The sequence below is a fragment of the Leptonotus elevatus genome, chromosome 3, assembly GCF_054856555.1.
Source record: "Leptonotus elevatus isolate MCC_2025b chromosome 3, RoL_Lele_1.0, whole genome shotgun sequence".
Taxonomy (NCBI): domain Eukaryota; kingdom Metazoa; phylum Chordata; class Actinopteri; order Syngnathiformes; family Syngnathidae; genus Leptonotus; species Leptonotus elevatus.
Window position 1 is genome coordinate 24,703,015 of NC_141241.1, and position 23,269 is coordinate 24,726,283.

At 38.2% G+C, this 23,269-nt stretch overlaps 1 protein-coding gene across 2 annotated transcripts in view; it reads right to left on the reverse strand.

Annotated features, from left to right (window-relative positions):
* Positions 1 to 12,427: 12,427 nt before the first annotated feature.
* The window catches only part of mettl15 (methyltransferase 15, mitochondrial 12S rRNA N4-cytidine), a 59,622-nt gene continuing 48,780 nt past the window's right edge, over positions 12,428 to 23,269 (reverse strand). The window contains exon 5 of one of the 2 annotated variants that reach the window (XM_086071744.1): positions 12,428 to 15,837. In XM_086071744.1, coding sequence (XP_085927870.1) covers positions 15,413 to 15,837 — 425 coding nt within the window. In that variant the 3' untranslated portion in view covers positions 12,428 to 15,412. The remainder of the gene's footprint in view (positions 15,838 to 23,269) is intronic. The other variant, XM_086071743.1, reaches the window with a different exon arrangement.

Sequence of the window (23,269 nt, forward strand, 5' to 3'; positions counted from 1 at the left end):
ACGCGAGCTGAGAGCGAGTGGTCTCCATGGGTCTCGCTGTGCAGCGGTTATGACGGTTATCAACAGATGTTTACCTTAAACCGGGTCTGTGCTGCCCTAGAGAACTGGCCAAATCGGCTGATTACCATCTTGGTAGCAGGTAGCCCCAAAGGAGCACATAAATAGCCCGGAGCCTGTTCCAAAACTAGCTTACCAGTCTGTGGGACATTGTGACTTTCTAGGAATATTATATACGTGATTAAAATGAACACTGGCAGAGATGTATAAAATATTGATATTTATCTGTTTTATTATTATTTTCTTATTTCTTATTGTGTGAAATCATTAACATATATAATAACATAAAAATTAAATTCAATTAAAGAGTGGTCAGGGCAAAAATGTGTGTGTGAAATGTAGTCATATTATTTAAAATGCGTTAAATACTACAACGTTTTTTAGGGCGGTGAATTTTTGTGCTGGCATGATTTTTACATAGAGACTTTTCATATAAGTGCCCCTGTTCATCTCAATCAAGCGTCCCTATAAGAACAGCTTCACCATTGGTCAGGAATATCTTAGGCCAGTGCTTTTACATTATTATGCCACTCATTATCAGGATCATGTCAATCAAAGGCGTTTAAAATACAAGAAAAAAAATGTATTAGATAAGAGGAATTTCAGTCAGTATTGGTATTTTAATTTGTGTAATCAACTTTTCAAAATAAATGTATGATAAATAGAAATAGCAATTTCCGTTGCAATTGCATGTGAATGCTGAAATGCCGAAGCAGGACTGAAATGTTGTACAATCAATTGTAGAATAATATTGAATGAAGGAATAAGGTAAAATATATTTTAATATGGAATTTTGTTTTGAAATTTGGGGTAATTGGAATACTTTTCAAGATGTACTGAATCTGCTGAAAATTTTGAAGTTGGAATGGTTTCAAACAGTCAATAAATGAGGGAGCAGGAGGGAATTATGTCTAATTTCATGTTGGAATTTTATTGTGGACATTTTGTTGTGAAAAAAGTGGAATTGGGGAATTTTTGGAAGGTTGGAAATCATTCCGAAGGTGATTTGAGTGAAATAAACATTTTGAATTAAATAATAAATGAATGGAAACTTTTGTGTGTGTTGTGAACTATAACAGAAGCCATGTCCTGAATACTTGGAATCTATGAAAAGTTGAAGGATTTGAATTGGATTAGAAATGAGGAAGTACTTGAGCTCATTATCCTACTAATAAAAGACTTAATTGAGTGAAATAAATCAATCTTCCCATAATATCTTGGCATTATATGAAAAAATGTGGACCATAAGGTTTATATTCACAAGATTTACTGTAAATGTGTGTTTAAAAAAAAATCTGTTTACACTCAAGGGTGTCCAGTTAAAATTTCTTTTCTTTTTTTTCTTTCTACTGTAAGTATGAAACTGTTATGTAACGATAGTAATATCTACTCAAATGGAAGACAAAGTTGCAGTAAATACAAACTACTGAATGAATAAATATTTCACTTTAACTTTATAAACCTCAATATAAGAGGTGCCCTTAAAGGGCTGGTGGGTTTAATGGATGTTTTTGTATGTGTGTGTGTGTGTGTGTGTGTGTGTGTGTGTGTGTGTGTGTGTGTGTGTGTGTGTGTGTGTGTGTGTGTGTGTGTGTGTGTGTGTGTGTATGTGTGTGTATTTAAGATGTAATTGCACGTTATTTCTGTTTCCCGACTTACCAACTAATTCATTTTAAAATTTGCAGATTTACTGTTTGTAATTAAAATAACATAATCCTCAAGGTTATACTATTGGGGCATTTTTTTTGCAGAGCATTACAATCATCCAGCAATATGTGTGGTCTAAATAAATCAGTACAGTAATCTAATCTCAGTTCAATTGCAACCGTTATCTGTTAGCCATGACATGCAAACCCATTTGTAGAAGTTCAGTCATAATTTCTGCACAACAGACTAGAAGCAAACCAAGTAGATGAATATAATTAGCATTAAGTCTGCATTAAATAATCTGATAATAACAGGACGATCTTGGAGTGCGACCAGGGACGAAAGAAAAAGAAAAGATGTCCGATTAAATGGTCGCAGGAGAGGAAGCAAAATGATGAACTGGCAAACAGGATATAAAATAAAGATTTAAAATGTATACGGTCCCCTCAAATATTACCAACAGTTGCTTGGCAACCAATTGTGTGCTTGCTTGCTCAAAACTACGTCCTTGACAGTGGTGGGTTTTCACGACGGAATAATATAAAAAAATAAATGATAAATGATTAATTAGAAAGAGAGAAGAGTGAATATAAGATGATGTAAACTACCTATAAAATGAAAAGTGGACTCACATTAATAGAACAGCAACTTATTTAGTTTAAGCTAGGAAATAGCAACATAATGAAATGTGTACGTGTGCGTCTTAAAAAAAAAATCTAACTCAGTCATTGAAATGGATCCAAATTGTGTTGTGAATTAGTTTTGCTGGAGTGACAGTGTGTAGCATTGTAGAGATACTTGCAGGGGTCCTCAGTCTATAATTTTAACTGCGGGGCGACTGCAGTGTATGACCTCAGTTTCATGTCACTCTGGAGAATGATGCTTGTGCATGAGCTGAAAGGACAACTGCTGTGAATATTGCAGGTTTTCACCCAAACAGGCTATTTTCTCTACAGTGGACTAATGGCAGTGAGTGGGGAGGGGATTTATAGTGGGGTTTTGTTATATACACTACATTTACTTGAGGGCTGGTTATATTATTGTGCTGCCACTATCCAATATATCGCCTCATTGGTGTTGATTACCGATTGCCTGGTATCAAGGTATTGCTATTTTCTCTGCCACAACCTGATTTGAGGCACTTTTTTGTCCTTTCAGCGTAATTTTGTTTCCCCTGTAATCTTTTTTTTTTTTGCCACCTTTTAGGGGAAAACGCTCAACAAAGATTTTTTTTTTTATATAAAGCTTTCACTGTAACATCATTATTTTGGTGATAAATCCCAAACCAAATGCAACACACAAATACACACGCACCATTTAAAGATATATAAGATATATGTATATATATAGCTGGCGTTGGACTAAATAATGAAATGATAATAATATATTATATATTGATAAATAAAATTAATAATAAATTATGACTTATGAGGTTTTGTCCAACCAAAACCATCAGAGCATGTTCTTCAAAAAAATCTTGTGAAGCCCAAAGAAATCGTGGAGGAATTACTTTTATATTGTTCAACAGTAAGCTTATTTAGTTTCATTAACCTTTCATTTGATTTTTATCTGAAACAAGCACAGCAATAAAAACTAGTGCTGTCAAGCGATTAAAAAATTGAATCTAATTCATTACAGGATTTTTAATTAATGATTCTAACTAATACATTTTAATCTCATATCTGCTAAAGGTCCCCAAATAAATAAATAAATCAGAATTCTAGGACATTGCAAAATTTTACTGCATGACTAATTAATTGAATACACCAATAAGAGATTTTAAATCCACATTTTTAATGTTGAAGTGTGCTTCATGAATGAAATTCAAAAGAAAAAGTTTAAGCAACATTTTGTTCAATTTTTTTTATTTTTAGCAAACTTCCACAAGCTGAGGTTTGTTGTATGGATGGCAGGAGATGAACTGATAATAGCTGTGGTGGTTTTTGAGCGTTTGTTGTTTTTATAAATAAACGAGAAGTTTAACCAGTAGCACTACTATCATTTTAAGACAACTAGATCCTCCAGAGCCATCACTTTGAGCCTAATATGGTTATTAATCGCTGTTTTGTGTAGCTAATAAAGACCCTCTCTTGCTTTTCTGAGGCAGATGGGGTGGTGGACCTTTATTGATTTAGATTATCAGGCTTGTATTGCCAAAAATGTCATGAAGACATCATATCTAGCAGCCTTTTTTTTTTCTTTTTTACTATAAGCTTTTACTATTTTTGAACTGCGTCGCAACTTTTAGCCAGGGGTGGGCTGGTCTTGTTTGCACTTGCTGTCTGGAACTCCCGAGCGATCCAGCAACCACTCATCGTGATTCGTCAGACTCCCTGTCAGCTTCGTCTCAGAATGTAGCTGTAAAGTCTCTTCTGTAGTATAGTTTTTTATCCGGCGAGGTGATCTAGCGTGTATCCAAAGCCACAGCCTCCGTGCTGAATGGTAGTTGCCCAGCGGCGGCAACTACGGAAGCCCAGCGGCGCAACCCCATGGGTTCCGGCGACGTGAAATATGTACATTGAAATGAATATAACAGTCAAAATGACGGCTGTGGGAGATCGAGGTCAGTTTGCCTCGCTCTCCTGCGTTGAACTTGCGTCCGTGTCTGCTGTTGTCACGCTGCTCGTAGTTTTTGTTTTCTTTTTTAACTTTATTCATGGCGGAGACACTGCAGCCTACGGGTCCCTCAATGGGCCAAATTTCAAATGCTTGCGCATTGACTTGCATTATTTTTAAGTTAAGCTGACAGCTCTGATAAAAACATAAAGGAAAGGAAAAAAGCACAATATGATAAGATGCAAGTTTGAGAAGAGGCAGAAGGAAGCAAAGCATATCACGTTCAGTTTACATCATTTAAAATCAGAATCCATAAAGACATACGTAAGTAATTCAATACGTTTTAGATGATAATAACAAGAAGTTTCACAAACAACCACAAAACTAAAATCTACATTTTAAATGTTCTTTCTTGTGGCCGTTTTACAATCAGGAAGTAGAAATTAGAGATCAGAAGAATAGAAAATTGCCATTCATTTCATACAATTTTAAGGAAAAAGGTCTTTCTTTAAAATGATATTTGTCATTGTTTTTTGGGGGTGTTTTAGTACTACTGGTATCAGTATTTAATATAGGTATAGGTGACTACTCAAGAGTTCAACACTTGTACTGGTATTGGTCTGAAAAAAAAGTGTTAATGAACATCCCTAATGTCTATATACTGTATGTATTGTGCATATGTATCCAGCATGTTTACCATTTCTAGTTCATTTTTGAGTGAGGTATTACAAGGAAATTAAAGTGATGACATAGAAACCACATTATTGGTTTATGTGGTTTAAAGGTGAATGTTAGAATGTTGACGTCTTGCGAATGTTCTCCTCATGGTTGCTTCCTGATATAATGTGCTTTTGAGAAAGGCGTGGGTGGAGGCCAACAGGCTCGTGCGGCTCCACATTGATGTGATACTCCAGAGACTCCACCCTCACAAACGTGCACAACTGAGTAATGAAGTAAACCCAAACCATTTCATGGTATTGCGGATGAAACTTTATTCCACTTATATTTTTTGGGGCTTGGACTCATTTAGTTTTAGCAAATGTCTACCGTCATATTTACGCAACAACTAATAATACGGCTGTAGATATTTGTGGGAATCCCTCTTAGTGTGAAACTTGGCTTTGCCAGGATTTGTTATGCAAGCAGACAGAAAAAAAGCAGGTGCTTAAATGCACTGTGGCTATTTTACTAGCCAATGCTCAGACTCCCTTGGAAGAGAGCTGACATCAGGTCAGGTCGCGTACAGCATCTGACACAGCAAGAGGCAATCTGACAGGTGAAGAGGCGGCGATCAGCTTAATCTCCAGGATACAATAAACACTGAACACATTTTGGCAGCTGGTCGTTTTCAGCCTAGGAATTAATAAAGCGAATGTCTTTTAATCCCTCAGCATGAGCGAATAAGTGAAAGTCACCCGTTATAAACGCACCATTAGGCTTTTACCAAACATTGGTGGTCTCCGTTAATGGTTGGATCGTCTTCCCATGAGACCTCAATCACACAAAATTACTCCAATAGGTTTGACCTCGGTGATTTTTCCTTGACAACAGTTGCAGCAGACAGAAGCAGAATAAGGGGAAAGAAGTGAAGATGTTAATAGAAAGCGCCTTTCTGTGTCAGCCTGTTCTCTAACACTGTGAAATTCATACATTCTTCAGGTTGTCAAGAAGAAGCCACAGTCTCTTCTGCTCACACAGAAAGTTAATGGTCACAGTCCCTGAATCACTTCTCTTTGTCAGAAACGACGAAATAACAAAAGCCTGCAGTCAGGTGTAAATGAATATTCGTTTCCTGAGGGGAAGATTTATTGTTTCATGCTCTCGGTTACAGCCTATTCTTCTTGCATTTTTCCCCCTGACTTGTTGAAGTATTTGTTCACCTTGTACAATACGCCTGGCAACTTATTTTATTCTGCAGTTGGCTCGCAACCAGTCCAGGAAATGTAATAAATGAAATAAATAAATAAATGACTAAATAAATTCACAAAAGTGAATATAAAAACAGATGTAATATATATATTTATATATATATATATATATACAGTAAGTTGTGTACATCTGTCACACTAATCACATCCAATAATGTATCAAACATTCTGCTTCCATAATCATTAAAAAGATCAATTTGGAGTGACATGGTCACGGTCATTCAACTAGTGTCTCTCATGTTGAGTTTATGTCGTAAAATATCCGCCAATGTTTATTTTGAAGACATGATGTCTTCATAGTTATGTTAGCTCTGTTTGTATCCAGCACTTAAAGCTCCAAACAGAACCCAGAACAGGACAAGTTGTTTCAAGTGTTTCGAACTGATAGAAGGATGAACTTTACCTTGGCCACAAAACAAACAAGGGTATGTTTTCTGCTGCTATACGTGACAGTGGCTCCAAAGTAAAAAAAAAAAATTGTTAAAGAAATATTTCAAGGGTGCCTTTGTATTGCCATTCAGAATGACCATGTTAATATAACATGTCTTACCAACAACACGGCACTCCTGGAACTCAGCGTTAGTATCCATTTAGCACAGATTCAGCCAAAGGGATGCTCAGGGCTGTCGAACCCTTGTTACCCCCTCCTCACAGTTTGGTTGAGCTGAGGAGGGGAAGCAACTTGGGAGTCATCAAAAGCACTGGGGGAGACCCCCACTCTTACATTTGAAGTGTCAAGCTCAACACCAACAAGCTGTTGAAACAGTTTAGAAAAATAGTGCACTCAATCAGCAGGTACCGCAAACGGGGTGATTTGAACCGATGTGAATTTATTGTACCGCTTCATTACTCCATCAAGAAAGCACATCTCAGCTTGTGTTTATATTCTCTGCTGCTGTATATCAGTGGAAGAAGCTTTGAACCCACCAGGGCTTTTATTACAGTAGGAGAGCCAAATAGAGTTTAGCTATATACGTTTGTACAAACACAACAATTGTACATACTTGCCTATTGGCCCAAATTTGCTAGGAGACTTGCAGTATGTATTTCACTGGCTTCTACCAGAAATGAGCTCAAATTTAGTGCTATTCTCAGCTTTGCTTGTCTTGGTAATATTGTAGCTAGTTTTTTAAAATGTATTTATTTATTTATTTTTAACTAGACATTTGCAATTTCTTTTGAAATTGTGTGTGAAGGCTAAAATGCTGACTGAAAAACTATTGAAAAGTGTAATAATGTAGAAATACATAAAAGGATGTGAAATGAAATTGAATGTGATGAATAAGTTTACAAATGTGTCATTGGGAATTAATGTGGTTTTTTTGTGGCAACTGTATGCAGGAAAATGTAGAATTTTTGCTAAATTGACATTTTTGCCATGTGAATTGAATCAGCTGAATGTTTAGAATTTCAAATAAAAGTGTCATTGGGAATGAATAAGGCATTTTTGTGCGTATTTAAATGTTGATCAGTGGACATTTTTGGCTCTGAAATCATTCTCAAGGTTAATTAAATGTGCTGAATAATTTGAATTTCAAATGGGAATGATATGAACATGCAATGTCGAATATGCCATTGGGAATAAACGCTAAACAACATTTGAGGGGGGGAACTCAGCCTTCACACAATTTCCAATTTTTTAAATGTTTACAATTTTCTGCTGTTAATAAATAAAGCATAATACTGTAAACTCCTGATATTAGAAGTTGCTAAGTTTTATCATCAATTAATCATGTTCTGTCATCTTCATCTATTTTCACTAAATACTACATCAATAGTACAGCAAAAAATTGCATTGCAGTGCACCACATTGAATAGCTTGTTTGACAAGAGGAGTCAAAAAAGCAATAGTCCAAGCAAATTTCAAGTGGTATAAATATAACCAGGTTTTAACGTTTTAAACGGAAGTTGCATGCCAATTGTAAGATTAGTGATTCCGACGCAGCTCTTGTCAAGTGAGAAAGCTGATAATTTGTATGCTGAATCAAAGAAACAATTCAAATATCCGAATACAAATTGCTATTTAGATTCATCCATCCATCTATACACGTTGTATACTGCTTATCCTCATTCGGGTCGCGAGGCATGCTGGAGCCTTTCCCAGTTGACAACCCGACTCAGATTAATGATAAATCAATTAGATAAACAATGCAAGTCAGAACAAGACTTAAAAATGGCTGGAAATATTTCTGTGTAGAAAGAACAGCAACACAAATCGTCAAACACTTATAAAGTCTTTCTCGCAAGCACGTTAAGTGATATACATAAGAAACTTTTTACAAGTGCATTTTCTGTGATCAAATCTGAAAATGAAAACTGAATGCTGTTGTATTGCCATCATTTCAAGCGTATGTTATGTTCAGTTAGCTGCTAAGAGTAAACGCATTGTTGTATGTACACTGCAGTATCTACGTAGTGTATCACATTGCAATTGTTGTTTCTGTTTTCAACCCATATTCAAAAGTCCAACAGAGCGCTGGGGCTGGAAAAAATCCTCTGTGATTTTGAGGTCGGAAGGTTGGCAAGTATACAGATGTACTACTTATTAGCTTCTGTTCTCCTGCCATCAGACTAAAAGTAATCCACAGTACCAACACTGTGCTTGAAATGCGTGTAAATAAAAGCATTGAGGCCTCGCAGAGGACTACAGTAAACACGGGCTTTTGTACGACTACTTTGAACGAAAGACATTCATCCTGTGTTTGGTTAGCAGCAGGTGAGATCCTGCTCAGCATGTCGGCTTGCAACTTCAGACAAGTGATTCCATGACAGAGGCTATTAGTTACATACCTGCTTGTCGATGTATGGATCAATCCAAGCTTGCCTTAATATCATTGTCCTGCTGCGTTTTTACTGTCGTCTCAGGTTACAGTTTCCATGGCGATTGAGAATTTGCCGTCTTTGATAACATAAATGTTATTGCCTGTATTGAGTAACAAACTTGCAATCTTTCTTACTTCCTTAAACACTTCTATTCTTAATTACCTAGCAGGGATTAATAAAATGTCTAGGGCAACTAATATATAGATACTGTATGTAAGTTATTCAGAGGTGCTGTGTGCCATGAGAAACAGGTGTGCACGCATGGACATATACTTTAAGTTGCTGTTGCTGTTAGTACTTACACAATATTAAATCTTTAATAGAGCACTATATTGGTGCAAGAAATAAGGATTTTCTAAAATAATTAAAAGAAAAAAAACATGATTTAAAAATGTTTAGAGGGCCTTAGTCAACTGTATAGGAACGTTTTTAACCTGGATTTAAAAGCATTTACACTCGAGGCTGACTTCACTTCTGTTGGCAGCTTATTTCAATGGTGTGCAGCATAACAGCTAAATGCAACTTCACCATGTTTACTTTGAACTCTGGGTTCCACTAATTGACCTCAGAGCCCTACTGGGTTTATATTCAATCAGTATTTCTTTAATGTATTCAGGACCCAAACCATTCAGTTATTTATAAACCAGTAGCAGAATTTTGAAATCTCTTCTACAGCTGACTAGGAGCCGGAGCCTTGAGGACTGGAGTGATATGTTCTGATTACTTTGTTTTGGTCAGAACCCGAGTTGCAGCGTTCTGAATGAGCTGCAATTGTCAGAAGACCGTTACAATAATTGAGACTGCTGGAGATAAAAACATGGATAAGCTTTTCTTGGTCTGCTTGGAGCATGCAGTCCTTCAGTCTGGAGATGCTTTTCAGCTGCAAAAAGGCTGTTTTAGTAATTGAATTGAATTTGAATGCTGACATTTTGAACTTGGTCTTTTGGTTTCTAAAGACAGTAAGTAACTTGAGGTGAAAACCTCCATTTTATTTTGGTTTAGCTGAAGGAAATTTTGGTTCATCCAGTTGTTAATTGGCTTTCCATAGTGACACAGTACGTTAACTGAACTGCTGTCATTTTTTAGGGGACAATGATGAATACAGTTGTGTGTTATCTGCATAACCATGATAGTCAACTTTGACATTCTGAAGCCCAAAGGAACACTGTAACAAATTTCTGCAAAATCTACAGTAAAAAATTACAGCATTTTCTTGTTTTTTAATTTGACAGTATTTAACTGTATACAGCAATGCACTATGGGTAAAACAAAGTGCATTGTGGGTAAAAACAAAGTACAGTAATTTGCTGTATAATTAGCGGTAAAATACTGTAATTTTACGGCAACTATGTATTGACACGTATTTATGTGGATTACAGGTAAATACTGTAAAGATAGTTGATTTTGGCGGGTATCTCTATAAGAGAAGAAGCAAATAGCGGACCCTGTATTGTCACCGGAGCAAGGACAAGAGTAAAATTTTAGCGCGAGGGCAATGAGGGCGGCACAGTGGCTGACTGGTTAGCACGTCTGCCTCCCAGTGCAGAGTGCGTGAGATCCAATCCGGGCTTCGACTTTCCTGGGTGGAGTTTGCATGTTCTTCCCCGTGCTTACGTGGGTTTACTTTGGGTGCACAGGTCTTCTCCCACATTCCAAAGACATGCATGGCCGGTTAATTAAGCACTCTAAATTGTCCCTAGGTGTGATTGTGAGTGTGGATGGTGGTTTGTCTCTGTGTGCCCAGCAAATGGCTGGCAACCAGTTCAGGGTGTACCCCGCCTACTGCCTGAAGCCAGCTGGGATAGGCTCCAGCAACCCATTTGTGGTAAAGAAAATGGTTGGATGATTTTACAACGACATACGGTATTTGTGTATTGCATGCAACTCTAATTGCCAATAAATTCCTGTAAATTACTTAGAATACAATAAAAGCTTGCTGTAAAAGTAAATACAGTAAGTAACTGTAATTTATATACAGTAAATACTTGTAAAGAAAAAATACAGTAATGTACTGAGATTTTACAAGAATTAGCTGGTAACTTTTTTGCCAGTTATTTCTTGTAAATTCTACAGTCAATTCGTTACAGTGTGTCATATAAAGACAGAATAAAAGGGGTCTAAGGACTGACCCTTGATGGACCCCACATAAAATGGCCATTTGATCAGATTCAAAATTTCTAGTGGTCGCAAAGTTACTCCTTTCCTCCAAGTGGCCTGAACTATTTTAGGACTGCTCCATTTAATCCCACCCAGTTCCCAACAGTAGTAATTTCACACATATTTACAAATAAATTTTATCTAATCTGGTTACCTTCAGTATTTTTAACACAGTTTACATGATCAAATGCTCTCTATTCCATCCCACTCCAGTCTACTTTTTATAAATCAATAATACCTGAAAATACAGTTCACGATTACATGCACCATTTAGCTTCCAAGGTAAAAATAATCGTGTAATCAACGAACATAGGAATAACATTGATGGAAAATGCTCAGTTAGTTGATAGTAAAAATCCAAATGTGTGAGAATGCTCAAGAACAACCTCACAGCTTATTCAGCAGCACATTTAACACTTGCGTCATTCAGTATTTAGTGGCATTACTTATCCATGAGGTATGGTTGGGGTTTCACTTGAGCACTTAAGATAAATACAGATGTCAATACAGGGGGGTGCAAAAGTTGATAAACAAGTAGTATCATATCAGTGAAATTAACATAATTAATGTGCCCCCCTTTTGTTTTAAATTGATAACTGTACAGTACTGCACCTTATTTTTCACTCCCCTGTATACATGTGGCCGTCGTCTCTGGCAAAAGGGTACTCTTGGGTCCAAACATGAAAACTCACCTATTCTAATTCTTCATTTAATTCCCTTTAAAATGATATATAATACATGGAAGTACCTCAAAAAGTTGACAAAGTTACAGCAATTTCAACGTTGCCAGGTTGAAATCCCTCGTTTTGAGAAAATTGCACGTAAGGTTTTGGCACATACATCTTTCAAAGATCCATGCGCGATGCAGCAAGTGGCTGTGTTTTGAATCCGTCGAAATAATACGTCACATCAACGCCGTTTTTCTACCTTTTGACTTTGATCGGCGATTGCATACAATCAACAAACGGCATATGCCAAATGTAAACAATCACAGACTTATTTTGCATAACATTTGTTTGGAAAATTGGATTTCGATGCACTGGGAGATACACATTTTTCCACTTGCCGTCGACTGAAAATGACATCACTTGTGCCGAGGAAACAGGTAGGGACCAGTGATGGCTCAGTTTGCTGACCAAACCCAAAAAACAGGTGAGTCCTGATTGGCGTTACCCATTTCCTCAGCACAGGTGATTTCATCTTCAGTCGACAGCAAGTAGAAAAATGTGCTTTTAAAGGTATTAATTGTGCATGAAAAATAATGAAGTTATCAAATTCATTCTGTGCAAAATATTCACTTTTTACTGCTGAAAATGGCTCAATGAGTCAAGTATCCCTTTAAAGACAATGGCTGGATGGATAGTTTTCTGTTTGGTGAATTAGCAAGGTTTATAATCTAAGGAAAAAATGTGAGCAGCTATTTTTATTTAACACACAAACACACACACATGCACGCACACAAACTCTGGAGAGACAGGCGATAAAAGGTTCAATAAACTTAAAATCTCAGTAAGTCCAGTTGGCTGTACTTGTGTTTTGGAAAAATAAAATGTATACAAATAAAATCAATATTTAAGATTTAAACTTATATTCCAGAAAAATGAAGAGTCAGACATTTCCTTGGAAAAGTGCATTGGCTGCACAAAGTCAAATTGATGTAATGACTTCCCTGCTTGTATGGGTGATTGACTGGCGACCGGTCCAGAGTATACACATTGCTTCTCGTCCAAAGTCAGCTAGGATAGGCTCCATCTTACAATGAAGTCCTTTAATACAAACCTTCCTTTGGCTCGATGCTCTTGTTTTATTGAAGAAAGTTGTCATCACACTGTCCCATGAGACAAGTGTTTTTGTTTCATTATCCTGCTCCAATAATTCTTCATGTATAGCGTCCAATTACAATGCAAAATAACTATCAGCACCGTGTTTTACTGTGTTACGGTGGCACAAAACACACACCAAAAAAAACACAAAAAAACACAAAACACTAATCTCAACAGCAAATTAAATAACACAAAAACAAAAAACTAAACAAAAAGATGATCGCACTAATAGATAAAAAAAAAATAATAATAATTAAAATGTAAAAATCCAGCAGGTTTTATCATTATCTGAAGGTAGCCCTTTTGCCACTTGCTGTCAAGCGAAAATTACATCACAGTTGCTCAGGTTTCAGGTAACAATCAATCATAGCTCAACTTCAGAAAACAGGTGAGCTGTGATTGGTCGTTGCCTGAGCAACTGTGATGTCATCGTCAGTCGACAGCAAGTGGCAAAATGGCCGCCCCCTGAAATGGACCAAAACGGCTGGATTTCGCTGCATAACTCATATTCCACAAATGTAATATTAATCAGAATTGTCATGTTTAAACTAGTGAGATCACATATAACATTATTGTCAAAAAAATTTAAGGTTGACTTCCTCTTTAAATGAACATTCAGCTCATGTTTGACGACAAAGTTATTTTGTGACCATCAAAAAAAAAAGAAAGAAAAAAAAAGATTCTGATATAAGGTGAAAAGCTCAGGTCTCATCACGATATTCAACTAAAGATACATTTAAAAGAAGTTAGGCTGCACAAATGGTCGCAGCTGCATTTCTTAGCACGACAAATGTATATGAAATAACAGCACTAGACACTGTATTACTCTTTACGTCTTTAGGGCTGCACACAAATTGCATGTTTCAGGGTGACATACTATGTGGCACAAATCACTAAATATCTTTTTTTTCCCATTTTGATTGTTGTAGTAGCTAGAAATAGTAGACGTTTACATACACATCACGTCACATAAGACATTGCTGATATCTCTCATGAAGAAACAGTTACCAGAAATCTCTTTAAACACCTCTTTTTCATTCAGATTGCTGTAGTAGTTGGCAATAATAGGTCACTACTTACTACAACTCTAATTTAGTTATATCCCTCATTATGGAGAAGTGGGAGATATTCAAGTACAAAAAACAATGAAAACATTATTTTACATTTTGATTGCTATCGTAGTTGGCAGTGGTAGACTTACTATACAGCTCAAAATGTGATGATCTGTCATTATGGAGAAATAGTCAGAGGTGGGTAGTGTAGCCAAAAATGTTACTCAAGTAAGAGTAGCGTTACTTCAAAAATAATATTACTCAAGTAAAAGAAAAAAGTAGTCATCAAAAAAATTAGTAAAAAAGTATTCACTGAAAAAAATACTCAAGTAACTGCCTGTACATGAAGTCTGATTTATTAAAAAAGAAAAAAAAAGAAAAAGACACACAATATCCTCAAATAGACAAAAACTAAATTATGTGCAAATGCTGGCATCTTCAAATCACAAATTTTTTAAAATAACTTTGAGCTCGTATTCTAATGTCTGTCATGGTGCTAAAGCAGGCATGCGCAATGAGCAGTGTCCTTTTTTTTTGCTGGTTTCAGAGCTTAACGAACCACTTACAAGTTAATTGTTTGATTGACGTTAATATGCGAAGATTTTTTTCCAAAACGTTACTCAAGTAAATGTAACTCGTTACTACCCATCTCTGGAAATAGTTGATATTTAAGTGACAAAAATTCACCAAAAATCAACCAGAGCAGTCATAAAAAAACATATACATTTGAAATATGCCATATGGAGATTTGTGCCACATAAGCCAGTCACCTTGGGAAATGTAAATTGCGGACAGTCCCACAAAACAGACATAAAGAGAAATACAGCATCTAGTACGGTTACCGAAATTGTCTTAAACATTCTACACGTGATATAGTCGCAAATGTAGCTATGAGGCAGAGTACAAGTGTGTAAGACTGGATAAGTCAGAATCTTCGTGTTAGCCGTGCTTAGCGAGTGGCAACACAAGATTCTCGCTACGATAATGCTCAAGAATGATTTCTTACACTTCTTACACTGCTTCTAATGACCACAGGTTCAAATATCTAACAGGGTGGCAGAAGTTCAACTTGACAAATAATGTGCCAACACTTAATTTTTCCAATTCATAGTAGTTTATGAAATTATTGCGAAGACTTTTTTAGGTCAATATTAACCTATTTATTAACAATAAATCCTGAGGATGTGCACCATTCATTTGTATAATCTGCCTTTGATGATCAGATGATTCACCAAACCAACCGTAGACCAAAGCAAACCAAATGTAGAAATAAATCACTAATATGAAAAGATTACAGTCTTAATACAGTATTCAATACAGAAAAGCAAACATTTAAATGTGTGAATAACGTGTAAAAATAAAAACATGATTAACACCTGAGCGCTACCCGAAGTTTTGCAGAGCGTGCTCGAGCATTCTCGTTAACGTCAGCCTTTTGCGGGGTGATCACCTTTTTTTGAAAACGATACCAATAAGCATTTGCTCCATCCTTTTTTGTCTCTGACTTGTCCTTTGTGCCGTGCTTCCCCAGGCCAAAGTGATACTGCTCTAAATGAGACAAATCCTCACTCTGAAGGAAGCGTTTGACCAGTCTGTCTTCTAGAGAGTGAAATGTGATGACGCAGAGACGTCCTCCAGATCTCAGTGCTGTCTGGGCAGCGCGTAAACCAGCATGAAGTTGGTTCAACTCATCATTCACAAAGATGCGCAGAGCCTGAAAGGTCTTGGTGGCCACATGCGCAGGTCGGTTGAGTTTGTCCTTTCGAGCATGGAGAGCAGCCGCAGGAAACGATCCTAGACACAGACACAGAAAATTGTAATGTCTACAATATTTCAGTCTTTATGATAGTTACAGTTTAATTACTAAAGAAAATTAAACAACTTATTCCTATTTAACTCATTCAAACCAAAGTTTTTTAATACTTTGTCCTTCACTCCCAAAAACTTATTACGTAAAAAAAAAAAAGTGTTTGAAGGCTTTGATGCAGCTTCTGACATGAAGAGAAGGCTTAAAACAATGGTAGTTATTACAAAATGTGGCAGCAGAGTATAAGAGATCAGCCAGGGCCATGTTGCAACAAGTTCTTTTTGACAGTGTTTGCAACAGTAATGTGAATAATGATGGAACGTAGCTATATTCTACTGCTAATTGCTGCAAAACGGAAACAGATTTTCTTTCCTGATGAAAGAGAATCTAATCTTTCTTTTGGTAGGTTCCATGTTTGTAAATAAATAGAACACAATATTTTGTGGGCCTTGCAAAATCAGTCAAAATCCAGTAAAACAGCTGGGAGAAAAGGGGGTTGCTTCAGTGAAAATGTCTGGGAGTAAATGAGTTACAGTTTTGGCACATCTTTTGAAACTGAGATGACATTTTCAAAACTGCAAGCTCATTTGGCCAAACAGACTTACAATTGTGCACAACCTTCTCAATTGCTTTGGCTCATCTGCATTCACTTAGTGCTTTTGCCAAAAGTAACTTGGATGATTTTGCACAACACCATGGATCATCTGCAAAAGCTCATATCGCTCCCAAAATAGCTCACCAATGTGTCAAAATCAAATTTCTATGTCATAAAAGCAGTCACTGCACCCACAATGCATCGTCCCTTTGGCATTCTGTGAGCACTGCAGGTCAAAATCATTGGATGACTATGTGGAAAATAAATAAGTAAAAGTCACTCAAGGATTGAGGAACAAACTCACAACCGTCAGCTTGGGAGACAGCCAATCAGCGCCCTGAGCAACAGAGCTCCTGCTGTGTGTTACTGTAGTAAGTATATCGCTCGTGTCAGCTGGAATCTTCATAACTCCAAGACCAAAAACATCTTGGAGCTAAACAAACAATAGAAGTGGCATAGCTTAGGTGGTACTACGCCCGTTTCCCAACCTGAAGGTTCCTCAACCCTTCAGGTTGGGAAACTTTTTTTGGGGTAAATTTTTTATTTTACTCTCTTCCAAGTGTAAATACTACTCTAAAACTGAGTCTATTTGGTCCCACTCAAAATAGAGTCAAATTTACTCTACATAATTTACTGTGCAGTCACTATCGTCACCTTCCTCCTCTTGACCATCACCAAAACTCCACAGAACAGTACAAGGCAGGTGGTGGAATGTCTTTTTCATATGCACAAAGCACACGTGGACTGGCTGGACAATTCCTCATGCACATTCTTGTACAATTACTAATACGTACTGCTTGTCCTGTGTTCAACAACCTAGGACGAAAACCACATTTTAGGTTTAAATAATAGCAGGACTCTGCTATCAGTTACCCTGGAATATAATTTTCCCAGATGGTTGATGAGTATGGTACCTCTACCATTAAAGCACACGTTCTGCCGCCCACACACCATCCCCATCTGCCAATCCAAAGTACTGTCCCCAAAATCAATACAAATCCAGAAAGCTGAGTCCAAAGACAGTCTGATACATTGAAGGCCCTCTTGAAGAAAGCCATTCAGTTAAATAAATACTTGGCTGCGGGAAATGGCACTTGAACAGTGCTAATATATTTATATCATGAATGCAGCATGAGTCAACAATTGACGGCAACAAAAATGACATTATTGAATATGTACAGGCCACTGCATGCAGGGAAATGAGAGAAGAGCAGAAGGACTGAGCTGCGGGTCCATTCAGGCCACCAGAGCCCCAACACAGAGCAGATGGACGGCGGACATGGTGTTGACTGACGAATGTGTCACTAAAATACTTAAGGCAATAGAACCAAATGTTTTTAAGTCATGAACACCATGTTCATATTTTAAATGTTTTTGTTGTCTGGCTGTTCAGACTCAGCTGTCAGCACGTGTAACCCGCCTTTGCAGTACTTCGGGCAAACGTTAGCTTGCAGTCAATAATAGGAACATTTTTGATGCATTCATATTTCTATTAAAAATGTCAGTGAGCCTTGCTAAATTGCACATGAAATAAGTGGAAATAAGTAGAAATAAAGACATCAGAGAGGATGGCTTATGAAAACTACACCTGCCATTATGTACACCTCTATAAGCCCAAGGAAGATTTGGCCAGTCGCTTTCTATGTAAATCTGGCATGTAATGGGATTTAAGCCCTTGTGTCAGATGGATGCCGATTCCAATGGATTGATGGGACGATGGACGACCAGCAGAGTAAAAGTACTCACTCAAATAATTACTCAAGTAAAAAGTAAGTACGTGACGAGTAGAAGTAAAAAGTATTGTTACCGGATATTTCCACCTACGTCAATTTGAAAGATATTACAATAATGGAGCAACAATGGGGATACATCGGCTAATTGACTCTCTGACTTGCTATCAAGTTCAAATTATCGTCTGTAGTGGCGGCACACATTGCCCTTATATTTATGGGTTGTTCTAATCTAGCCAAAAGCACGTCATGTGATCACGTGTCGTAGAGCCAATCACAAGCTGGGATGTACGGGACCGTGTGAAACGATTTATATTATTGGCGAAGCCAGGTTACATTGTCAGCTGCTTTTTCTTCCAGGTCTAGTATTTTAATCATTTTCATGCATTACAAAAAAAATAAAAAAAAAGCATCGACTTTGTTTTGAAAATATATCAAGTAAAAAGTACAGATACTCATGTTAAGATGTAACGGATAAAAGTAAAAAGTAGTCTAAAAAATAAATACTCAGGAAAGGACAAAGTACTGTAAAAACTACTCAAGTGAAGTAACAAAGTATTTGTACGTTACTTCCCATCTCTGACGACAAGTGGGTGCGGGATGGTCGCATACATGCGTCTGCTCAGCGAAAGAGATTTAGCTGCCCTGGGGGGGAAATGTATGTGCCTTTTACTGTTTTATGATTGTATTGTTTTTTTTACTAACTTTAGTTATATAAGTTGTGTTATAAAGTGCTTTGTCAATAAAGTTGGATTGGAAAGATTGATAGTAGTGTGGCTATTGACCGACAAAATTGTTATTGGTTGTAAGCATAATGTTACGTCAAGTATGGAGCACAGAACGAAAGCTCTGCTCTTATTTTAAGAGATGAAAACCGTTAAGTCTCACAACAATTTCATACTGTCATGTGAGACACTGCAAAATTGGAGTTGGAAACAAAAATATTTTACTCAGTTCGGCACCTTTGGACTCACCTATTAGCAAACCCCCCCAATATTTTTTACATTTTGATTGGGGAGGTTGTTGGGTTGGGTTAGCTTCCATTTGTTTGTTACGACTGAGTATCTGACTTTCTTTTTCTTTCATAGTCTTGTTATCTTCTCAGTGTGTTCTTATTAAATGAAACATTTTGGGTTTCAATTTATGTTTGAACAATGAACACATATATTTTGGGTTGTGGGGTAGGAGTTTACACCATTTCAATGTAAAGGCCCATATAAGACCTTTAAGAGAAACTGCAATAAATAGAGAAGTGAGTGATGTGGCATTTCTCCCCTCCTGCACTAAACAGCCTAAGGTGTGAGTCACACTGCAATCAATACAATGCCTGCACAGAGAGACCAAGCCCAAGTCTCGCCTCCCCAAGCCATGTGCTCTCTCTTTCTCCCTCTCTCTAATTCATCTTTCAAAGGTCCAAAAGACAGATCCATGGAGAGCTTACCATGTGTACAAAAACAACCACAATAAGTACAGTATACATTGCACAACCAACCATCCCTCCTCCGCAAACACAAATGTACATACTGTATAGTATATTGCTGTTGTTTCTCATTTGCATTTTATATGAAAACTGATGTTGTGGTGTCGAGCAATAAAAGATTGAATCCATTGCACAACAACTGTAGAACATCAACAGCCTGGTGCTGGACCTGCAGTGTGAGCAAAAAATAAAGAAATACAATTTAGGACCTCGCTCAGACACGAGTCACCGGAAACCCCATTAGAGCCAGGCATGGACCAATGGGGCCAAAAAGGCAACATGGGTCCCTCTTCCCAATGGCTCGCCACCTGTGGGATGGGCCAACAAAGTCTGGTGCAGTGTGAGCTGGAGCTAGTGATCTTGGCAGTACGATCCCAGGCTACAGAAGTTGGCTCTCGAGACGTATGATGTTACTTTATCGGTATGTAATGATCCTTAGCTAGTGTGCGAGGTTGAGAAGTTCTGACTAGATATAGTTAGGCTCGCCTCTACAAATAGCTTCAGCTCTGCTATGAGTGCTCTCAAGAGGGGTTGGTCCCTCTTCCACTATTACCCCTTGGCTTGGCATCTGTATGTTGGGGGTCACTCTGGTGGACGAGACGGTAGTCTCCCTCCCAAATTCAGGTGGGAGTATGGATCCTGACATTTCAGTTCAGGATACCCATCCTTTTGGATGTCAGAAAACATCACCCTCCTTGAGGTAACCCTAAACAACACCATGAGTTGGGTGCCCCATGCTGTTGAAAAAGCAAAAAGCGCTGCACGTTTGCTGGGTATGCTGTACAGAAGCAGAATCTCCATCTCTGCAGAAGGTCTTTCCCATCTGTACAGATCGTGCATGCAGAATTACCTTTGAATATGCTTTCCCTGTGTGGAAAAGAGCACCAGCCAATGTCCTAAAATCCTTCAACCGGCTCCAGGACAATTGTCAAAGAATGTTCCCAAACCACCCTGTGGAACATCTCTCTGTACGCTGAAATATAGCTGGTCTCTCCATAATCCACCAGGCATTCCATGGGCACTGTCCTGCGTCTTGGCAGACTGTTTTGTCAGGGGGGACTCTATGCTCCGGCTAGAGCCACGTGCGGGTCTGTGGCCGCGCACCCTATACCATAAGATGCAAAACATTTCACACAGCCCACCACAGCAGGAGCTTTGTGCCTTACTATACGCGACTATGTAACAATTTCCCAAGTAACATCGTGGAGACCGAAAACCCTGTAAAGTTCCGTTCCCTTGCCACAGCCCATTATTTGTCAAATTTCTAGTGAGCTCCACCTTACATAGATTTTATGTATTCAAAGTGTAGCTTCTAGCCATAGGGCGGGGGAAAAAAATCATTGGAGGTGGTGCTAGACAGCGCTCCTGCTGGGGACTCCATCATTGTTCAGTGTTCACGTGGGTAACAACCATCAGACCTGGGCGTGATTAGGAGGAACAGCCCATCTGATCAGAACACGGGAAACATTGTTACTGGATTTTGTGCACGCATTGTCAATATGAATACAACCATCATGAGAGACATAAAGGTATCCTATGCACCAGAAAACCCTAAGCTGCAGTTTGATGATTAACTTTGTGGTTGTGTCATTGCACTTGCAGCCGCATGTGCAGATCCAAATGTATTGTGAGAGTCTACTAGGAACAACTGGCAGAATCCCCTGTCAGAATAAGTTCACCAACATCCCGGGGGAAACGCGGGACGCTGAGTCCAAGTGGATATTTTCCAGGACTCCATTATTGAGGCGGCCGACCAGAATTGTGGCCGTAAGGTGGTCGTGCCTGTTGTGGCGGCAATCCCCAAACCTGTTGGAGGACATCAGCTGAAGACTGACTCCTATTGGGCTTTTATGACCCGTGGGACTGAGGAGGAAGCTGATGCGTAGCAGCTGGCCAAGCAGAATGCAACTTTGTTGGTCGCTGAGGCAAAAAATTGAGTCTTGGAGGAGTTTGATGAGGCCAATGAGAACCTCCAGATGGCTTTGAGAAAATTCTGATCAACCATCCGGCGTCTCAGGAGCAGCAAGCAGTGCACCATCACTACTATGTAGAATGGCAATGGGGAAATGCTGACCTTGACTTGGGATCTTGTGAATCCGTGGGGAAAATACTTAAAAAAATGAAGAAGCGGAATCTGGGGTTCTTTCTGGGGTTTAAGTCACCAAGCTGGTAAACAAAAAAAACTCCTCAGTGTCAGGGCCCCAGGGTTGGATGAGATCAGCATAGAGTTCCAAAAGGTTCTGGATGTTGTGGGGCTGTCCAGGTTTACATGCCTCTGCAACACGCTTCGGCAGTATGGGGAACTGAATGACAAACGAAAACCCGCTTCCTGCTATGCTCAGTCCGTCTATTTTTCTAAGTTTCTCATCAATCTTTGTCAACAAAATGGGCGCCTGTCATTGACGGATTGACGGACTGTCTGTCAATATTGACAGAATGCCCACCTTTATCAAGATGTTTGACTGACACAAGTAGTCAAGCAATTATTTCCTCTATCCACAATTTTGGGAAGTATCAGACATGTAAATGTGTGTCAGAGTTGGTACAAGTGTTTGTGTTTGTCCAATTCGTTTTATACTTCTTGGCCACCATACGTCTATACAAAAATGAAATGACAACCACACTCAGGTTCACAAATATGAGCACTTGTATGCATGCTTTTGGGATGTGGGAGAACAGTGAAATACACAAAGAAATCTGACATAAGTAATGCAAACTTCACAAAGGAATGGCCAAGCTCTTTTTCAAAATGTGACTGACTGTTAGGCAGATGTGCAATGTACATGTGCCATCATACAGCATCAAGTTTGTCAATGTGACATTTTATTTATGAGTGCAAGGTTGCACCACATCCACAACTTTTATCCCCACGTTATGCCAAACGTGTTTTAGAAGGCTGAAAACGTGACGTGCTTGTAAGTACTGATTTGAAAAACAACATCACAAACATTTAGTGTACTTTGTACTTGAAATCTATAAAACATTTATTTAGTTAAATCCAATCTTTGTTATTGTCCTTTTTTCTGTGTCTCTACACTTGCTATGTAGTTGCTATGGACACTAATCAAACACGTGACTTTTAGGAAACAGCTGGACCTTGTAAATGCAAAATGTGCGGCATATGTTGTGTTACATAGTTTATATTATCAATCAATATTCCTTGTATTCGTTTTAGCTGAAGAAAACAACTTGAAATGTTTTCTAAAGCAAAGACAAAAGGCAATAAAATGAAAGAAAGGAAAAAAAACTCAGCATGAGTAGTCAGAGAACAAGTCTGAATTTCATGTTGTTTATACATCTCGCAGTTGAATTGGGTGCAGGTGCACAAGCCAAATTCCATAAATGTGTTATTTCCCCTCAAATGACATATTTTTCTTGTCAGCATTTATGGCACAATTGGTCACAGAGCCCCGGTGCTACTTGCTTTAATAACGGCCTATTTGGATTGTTTCGAATAAGCAGAGGCAGTGATTGCTCTTCAAAAGAGATCAGACGGCTGCTCTTACCCACACCTGTTCTCCCAGGGTGACGCTGACGCACATGCTGCTCTGTGCAATAACTACTGACTACAACATTTTACTCATTCAGCACCTCAAATCTGGGAGGCATCTAAA